This window comes from Hippoglossus stenolepis, chromosome 9 (assembly GCF_022539355.2).
Source record: "Hippoglossus stenolepis isolate QCI-W04-F060 chromosome 9, HSTE1.2, whole genome shotgun sequence".
In the NCBI taxonomy this organism is placed as follows: Eukaryota; Metazoa; Chordata; class Actinopteri; order Pleuronectiformes; family Pleuronectidae; genus Hippoglossus; species Hippoglossus stenolepis.
In genome coordinates this window covers 5674726-5682445 of record NC_061491.1, presented here as the reverse complement: position 1 = coordinate 5682445, position 7720 = coordinate 5674726, and the positions used below count along the sequence as shown (strand labels likewise).

At 46.4% G+C, this 7720-nt stretch overlaps 1 protein-coding gene across 1 annotated transcript; it reads right to left on the bottom strand.

Annotated features, from left to right (window-relative positions):
• Window positions 1-2143: 2143 nt before the first annotated feature.
• znf703 (zinc finger protein 703) lies at window positions 2144-5727 on the bottom strand. Its single transcript, XM_035166774.2, has 2 exons — window positions 5031-5727; window positions 2144-4453 (listed from the first exon to the last, which is right to left on the bottom strand). Exons 1-2 carry the CDS (start codon window positions 5295-5297, stop codon window positions 2942-2944), a joined length of 1779 nt encoding a protein of 592 aa, XP_035022665.2. The 5' UTR covers window positions 5298-5727; the 3' UTR covers window positions 2144-2941.
• Window positions 5728-7720: the final 1993 nt, after the last annotated feature.

The following is a 7720-nucleotide window of genomic DNA, read 5'->3' as shown; positions in this document are numbered from 1 at the left end:
CTTTGGCTGTTTTGTAAAAAATGTAAGATAGTTATACTATATATATATATATATATAAACATATATATGTGTGTGTGTGTATGTATATATCTATAACAGTTTTTTTATTTTGTTACCTTAATGAAGAAAAAGAATAGTATATAATTTATAAGATATTATTACGTTTTAGGTAAAATGCTGTTTCTTTATTACTTTTTATTTAAAATAAATCCCATTGAATAAGGTCAAATTGCACTGGATAACAATGAATAATTGTCTAACAATAAAAATATGAATACTAAATTTTGTATTTATCACTATCAAGAGTAGAGGATTTAAACAAACAATGCTAAGTAATGTTAAGTCCTTTTTCATAACAAGTTGAAGACAGCTTTAATGTTTAAACTTTTTTAGTGTGACAACATTTAAATGTTAAACACTGCTCTTACATCACAACAGCATGTTTCTTTGGCTACAAAACATTTGTGTCCCCACAGAATTCAGCCTCACATGTGCCACCCCCAATGGACAAAGGACTGGGGCTGAATACACACACACACACACATACACACCCTCACACAGGCGACATAAACGGAGTGTGTGGGTGTTGACTCAGCTGCGGGTATGTGTGTGTGTGGGGGGAGATAGATTGAGGAGATTGATGAGCACAGGGATAGGGAGAATAGTGAGGCATTTGATGAACGAGTGTAAACTGGCAGCAGTGGAATTAATTCCACCTCCCCGACAAGATTGAAAGTTCTCCCCTCTGAGTGACCTCCAGTGTGAATCATTTTCAGATTTGAGCCAACATACCCTCTTCTCTATTGTCCACCAGCATCCTAACATTCACGATCATACATATCAACAGCGAGATAACTGATATACATTTCTCATGAGAGAGACATACCTGCCCTCCTTTACAAATTTCCCCTGTACTTCAACAACGTAACTTTAGGGGGCAACACAATCCAGTTTATCTCTTGTGGCACAACTGCAAGTTACAAAGAAATATGCTGTACGGAATACATATGTGCAATGCAACACTAAACCAGAATTACTTTGACCCATTTTATCAGATTTCACTTTATAAAGTCAAAAAAGAAGCATCCGGAAAGTAACCCTGTCCTCCTCCAGAGAAGTGCACACATAGCTCCAGTTTCTAAGGAAGAAAAATAAGTGCTGTGTCCCAAAGAGCGAACCAGAGCCGTGATCAGGACGCCGTGACCTTGCTGGTGTGGCAGGGGCTGGATGTTGTTTGGGAGGGTCATCCATTTTGTTAATGGTCCTGTCAAGTGACACCTGTGCTCGCCTTTCCCCTGTCTGGAGTGCTAATGAACCGCGAGAGTAGAGGAGTCTGGGAGTCGGGGTCAATAGCCGCCACTGAGACTACAGCCTCTTCGCTCTGTGCCACCTACACCCTGTCAGCCAAATAGAGAGGAGATGCGGACACATTATCAGGGCCACAACACTCTTAATGGCACTGGTGCGGCTTTCAGATAGACCCACTCCTTCCCTTCGAATTAGTATCTTAACAGCTCTGGGTCGAGAACGCTGACTTCAGTAAACCACAGGGCAGCAGAGAGCAGCAAGAAAATGGCTCTGTGCGTCAGGATGGAGGCCTCCAGGTTTGTGGTTCCTGTAAGAGCCCACTCTCCTCAGGGGAGGTGTCAGGACTTTGATGAATATTTCTCTATTAACCGCCTCCCATTGTCAGCTCTGGCCTTTGTGTTGCAGGCCAATCCGTCAGACCGTGAGGAGATCCTGGGTCGACATCTCCCTCAGGTCATTATGGAAGTCCCAGTGACCCAGCAGCCACTTCACTCTGCTGAGGAGGCTCTTTTCAGGTCTCGCAAACAGGAATCAGCAATTAAAAGCTGCACTCGCAACAACAAAAGCAATAGGGCTGATGGAGAGAGGATGAGGGATGAAAGTCTTCAGAGACCAGCTAACAGAGCTAATGTGACCCGGCCTGCCCTCCTTGGGACACGCCTGTCAACTGATATGAGCCATGAAGTATTGCGCATAGCCACATATAGCGTGGTTGTAACAGCCGTAATGATAGATAGGCCTAGATAAGTGCAGTGCAGCAGTCTGGTAGGATTTACTCCATCATCTGTGACAAAGGATACTCCTATATATAGAAGCCAAAAAGGAAATACAAAAGTCAAAATCATGTATCGTTTATTAGACAAAATAAGACCCTTTCCTGTTGGTTTGATAGCACAGCCATCATTAATCGTTTTTATTTATGTCATTTTATCTTATCTTTGTACCATTTGCATTAGTTGACCCCAAATTGCTGACCCCAAGTAAAATTGAAAAAATATTACATCTTTGCATATTTACAAATAAAAATAATGACATTGTTCAAGATAACTTTCATGGACATGCACTCCTCCAGAATTTGAATGTACAGTAGAATATGAAGGGAAAAAAAAACAACAGCAGAAAAGAAAGGAGATATAAACAGATTCCCAGAATAAAGCCTCATAGTCCATCGTCATCATGGTGCAAGATTTTTATTTTTAGTGTGTATGATAGGCATAATGGTACTATACTTAAATCATTCTTTTTCAGTTAGAATACTTAAGAACAATTTATTTGGACAGCAAAAGTTCCCCCCAGAGTTGAATACCAAGCGCTTGAGTGAAAAATAAATACAGACTTTCAGTTCTGGGAGACAGATATAGAGAAATACGAATCAAACAAACAAATCAAACTGTTGAAAAAAAAAAATCCCACAAATTCATAATTTTCAAGCTCTGCTCCCCACCATCTTTAGTACTTAAGTCTCTTGGTTCTGTGCTGTGGACAATCCAACAGTGACCCAATCACAATCCTGAGGCTAACAGGTGCTAGTCCTGGCAGGCGTAATGTCCTGTACTGGTCATGACCCCAGTCTCGAGAATTCTTCTTCATGGCTGCTCTGAAGAGTCCACTGTTATCGCCATTATTTCAGACATCACTGGTATCCAAGGGCTGAGGCTGAGCCCAGTCTCTGACTGTAGAGGGCATAGGGGGAGTAATACGCTGAGGAGGAGGCGAGGGAAGGCATATGAAGTCCTGGGGCTCCGGGCAGGTGGGATTTGCTGTAGGGATGGTACCGAGCCAGGCTCAAACCAGGGGAGCCTCGGAGGGAGAAGGAACCGGGCAGAGTACCTGGGCTGCTGTGTGGGGGCAGGTGCAGGTGGCAAGAGGCTGTCGATGAAACCGATGACGGGTAAGCTGACAACAGCTTACTGTCCACCATCCCATGCAGGGCGGTGTGGGTGCGCAGGTGTGCTAGTAGCTCCTCTGATGTGGAAAAACGCTTGTCACAAGGACCTCCAACAGACACCCAGTTACAGGCGTGAGGCAGAGGTTCATTGGGGAGCATGAAACCATACGTGTAGAGGGGGTGGGAAAGGGAGGGGTTGGTGCTGGAGGACAGAGCGCTGGAATGCAAGGAGTGAAGATGATGTGAAGGGTAAACCAAGGGGAAACCAGACTTAAAGTTTGAGGGATCGTGAACACAGGTGTTGCAGTTACTGCCTCCTAGATGATGTGCATTGGGGTAAGTCAGACAGTATGGGTCCCGACATAAGCCCTGCATTAAAGATGGAGGTGAGGCTCCAGTGAGGGGGCTTGAGCTGGGGTGCTTCCCCTGAAGTCCAATCCCCAAACTAGACTTGGTATGATCCAAACTGTGAACAAACTGGGAGGGGTAGCCAGCGTAGGCTCCGACAATCGAGCCATGGTAGCCCATTGAAGCAGGAGGCAAGGGGTAGACAGAGTGTCCTGGCTTAAAAGGGGAGACAGGAGCAATGTGCCCTGAGCCCAGGCCAGACTGTGAAGATGCCTGCAGGTCGGCCTTGCTCTCCGGCCGCGGGCTGCTGGCAGAGCTAGCATTGCTGGAGTTGGCACTGGCCCGTACGTGGCTTGAGTTGGCTAACTGAGCCCCATCCATCCCTGATTTAGCCACATCGGAGTCTTTTTTGCCAGCACTGCTGTGGTTGGTGTCCGAGCTGGCCAGCTCTGAGCTCCCGGGTTTGTTGTCCATGTGTGGGGGTTGTGAGTGTGATGGGGGCTGCGTGGAGGGGGAATGGCTTTGTCTGTGGGGCTGGCTCTGGGTGTGCAGTGGAGGAGAGCTGGAGTTGGGTGACTGGGAATGGGGGGGAAAGGATTGACACGAAGCACTGCCACCACTGGAGTTTCCATTTGGCACCCTGAAAGCTTGTTTATCAGAAGGCCCCTTTGTCACTAGAACATCCTTGCGACTGTCACCGCCTGATGACTTGGAGTAAGGCTTGAAGCTGGATTTGTCCTCAGGGGACTGGTGCTGCTCTCCAGACTTGGATGAGCGGCTGGATGACTCCTTGTCTCCCAGGCTGCCTGAGGAGAGGGCGGCCAACTTTGAGGAAGAGGGGGGGTCAGGTTTGCCAATCTGAGAGCAGGTCTGGGCCAGCAGAGCCAAAGGACTCTTCTTGGCATCCAGCTGGAAAAGAAAAGGGAGAGCAAGAAGGTTAACACACTTTGTTCAAGTTTAATTCAAGTTTAACACCGTGTGGCACATTGACTTTATCACAAATATAATTAAAATCCTGACAAAATATTTCCCTGTCCAGTAAGTAATAAAAAACATTTCACATCCACGTTCCTTAGTTTATTCATATCAGACATAAATAATAAAAGAAGTCCGAGAGTGCAAGGCTGAAGTCAACTTTAGGAAAGAGACTGAGAATTTTTTTTTAAAAAGGTAGAAATAATAATATGACAATTTTATTCAGAGAACATTTGAATTTTTTAATGATTAACTTTAAAATGGATCAATTTATATTGAATCTGTGCCCTTGACACATATATTTAACATGGCTAAACTCTGGTAACTCGCAAACTTGACAAGAAATTCCTGCGCGTAAAATGGCGCATACGCGTTTTTGTCAGAATAACACTCACTGCGCCCGTGTATTAAAAATCACCTGACTAACAGAGCAAGGGTAATTATATCAGTTGATTCCTACGCATCTGAGAGTGATTTAGATTTTAGTTTTGAGTTTTTTCCTTTTTCTTACTTCGATGCTGACTGGCGCGGATGTGAGGGGCTGGAGATACTCCGGGTGCAGCAAGTGGCCGCTGTGCGCCGTCAACATCCTGACGATCCGGATGGGAAGCCTCTTAGCCTGACGCACGGGATCCGAGGGAAACGGACAAGTCGCGGGTGAGGGAACGGACGGTCGCTCCGCTCCTGTCCGGTGCGGGTAACAGCTGGCGTCGGCGGCGCTGCGCTCCGGGGACTGGCTGCGTAAAAGCGTTTGAGCTCCACCGGGGAGATCTCTCATCTGGATCCGGAGACTGTGAGGGACGGCGGCATGTGACGAGTGGACGCGGAGGTGAAATTCATTTACAGGCACGTCTCATGATGACAGCTTCAGACAGAGGAGAGTGCGGTAATCCAACAGGGGCATGTGCGCAGTGCGCGTCCTCCGTGTCCGACCCAAACTGTCTCTAAAGAAGAACAAATCGCCCGAATGTCATCCTCGATCGCACTCTGGAATATCAGCCACTAATTATCCTAAATATTCCTGTATCCGGCGATGAAAAACAGAGCAATGGAGCCAAGATTAAAAAAAACCAAACACCATAAGTAGTCGCTGCTCTTCAAGACACGGGGCGAGTGAAGGAATATCCCCGCAGAGGATGGTGTGTGTGGGTCCTCCGGTGTGTGTGGGTCTCTCTCTCTCTGCCACAGCTTCACAGTGCATCACTTCTTCCACATACTGGCGCTATGAGGGGGGGTTTCAAAGCGATGAGCCGCCGTCCAATCACAAGTGACCGCATTCACAGACAGGGGGCGGGGTAGCGGGAGGGGCGGGGCTTCCCTCCTGGCCTCACCCTCGGAGCCAGGCTGTAGTGTGTGTGTACACATCTGAGTCAGTGACCTCCATAGGACACATGCGAACCACATCTAACAGTTCTCCATTATGTAACACAGTGACAACATTGAGTAATTTTAAACACAAATATTCCTGGTGAGGATCAAAATGGGAGAACTATAATAACCTAGGCCTGAGGGACACTTCTGTTTATGGATTTATTACATTTTAGTGACAAAACCACTGCTATGGGTTTGAGTCAATTTTCAAGCATGAAATAAATTCACATGATTCGATTTTTATTTATTTCTCTGAAACCCTGGCCTCGTCAGACTATTCACTCCGGAGGATGTCAGAATTGAGTCCGGACTCTCTCTGGAGTTTGCCTCTCACACACGACCAACACAGCCTTCAGGTGAGGGGTGGCACAGGATACAGAAGCAGGACATAACCCTATTAATTCCACTGTGGGGATCACATATTTTTGGTTACAGCACATTAACAACGGCATCGGCCCTTATCACAGAACATTGACATCTTCGTCTGTGTCTTCTACGTGTGTGGTATCGCTTTTTCCTTCATTGTGAGATATTTGTTTTCTTTTTGTTTTTTCCGTTTTGCGTCCGTCGCATGCTAGATACGTCATCAACACACCCACTCGCTCCTATTGAGCCCTGCGGAGGGGCTCTTGCTGTTTTCTGAGTTTCTACACGGGGGCTGGGAGGAGAAACTTTGCAGAAAGTCCGGAGCCTGAACGTCTGAGAACAGCTGAAAGGACATCTTCAGCTTTACAGTCACACGTTCCCAAACATCTCCAATGTTGTGTTTTATTGTTTTACATTTTCTTTATTTGCATCTACTCTAATGCATTTTTCTCTCAGAATGTGCATCTGCCTAAATCAGAGTAAACAAAAAGACAGTGGAGCTCGTCCTTGGTTGCCACATAACTGGGTCCAGTAACTTAATTTCATTTTCCCCTGAAAGAAAAGAAATGCTGTGCTTTATGGGGATTTCCATCTCGGTTGGAATGTCTCTTCAACTAATCTGATCGTTGGCTCGAAACGACCCGACCCATAATCCAAGATATGACAACACTGGTGTATCTTGTTTAAATTGGTGTCACGGATTATTGATTAGTGGCTAATGAAAGCCGGTACAATCCTTTCTTCTGAGCTTTAATGGGTAAATTAGTTTGACATTTCACAACACAGGATGGCCTTATCAAGCCGAACGCTGCCATCAGCCTGCTCCTTGATTATAATGGCTGCTGCCATTTATCTGCAGCTGAGGGGAAAGGCGGCGTGATGAAGTCACTTCAGCCTCACTCAGCAGAGTCACTGTTTGACCTGTCATCATTAGGCTTAGTCGTCACTCATCACCCACACGCTGCCACTCACGCTTGGCCTGCAGAGATCCGAGAATATGTGAGCGCCGATGTGCACGCCACCGGGCTAAGTGCGGTACAATCTTCTTTTGAATCCGCCTGTTTGTTTAAAACTGTCTGTCGCCACCTCGGGCCGAGACACATAAACAGGTGACGCATAGCAACTGCTTTTCTCACAGTGAGATTTAAAGGTAACGCTGAGACCTTAAAGGGGATGTCAAACATTTCTTCGCAGACTGCCAGTTAAGAAGGTTTCCGATTGCACTCTTGTTTATCACACAGTCATCCCCTTGTTAAGAAGGCGAGCGGGTAAGTCACTGCAGTGTGGGTGGGGTTGCGTGAGGAAGGGGGGCGTTTAAAAGGAGACCAAAGAGGAGGGCATTGGGAAAAGCCAGACAAAGGCAGTGAGAGAATGAAACAAGGGAGGGCTCAAACAACAGGGAGCAGCTCCTTTCATGTGTCCCCTTGATGTAGGCTGGTAACAGCTGTTTTGGCGTGTTGATGA

Bases quoted from the DNA above. Each gene is read 5' to 3' on its own strand.
- znf703 (XM_035166774.2), bottom strand. From the start codon at position 5,297: ATGAGAGATCTCCCCGGTGGAGCTCAAACGCTTTTACGCAGCCAGTCC. The intron at 4,454-5,030 runs GTAAGAAAAAGG...TTTCTTTTCCAG, and splicing joins CCGCGCCAGTCAGCATCGAA to CTGGATGCCAAGAAGAGTCC.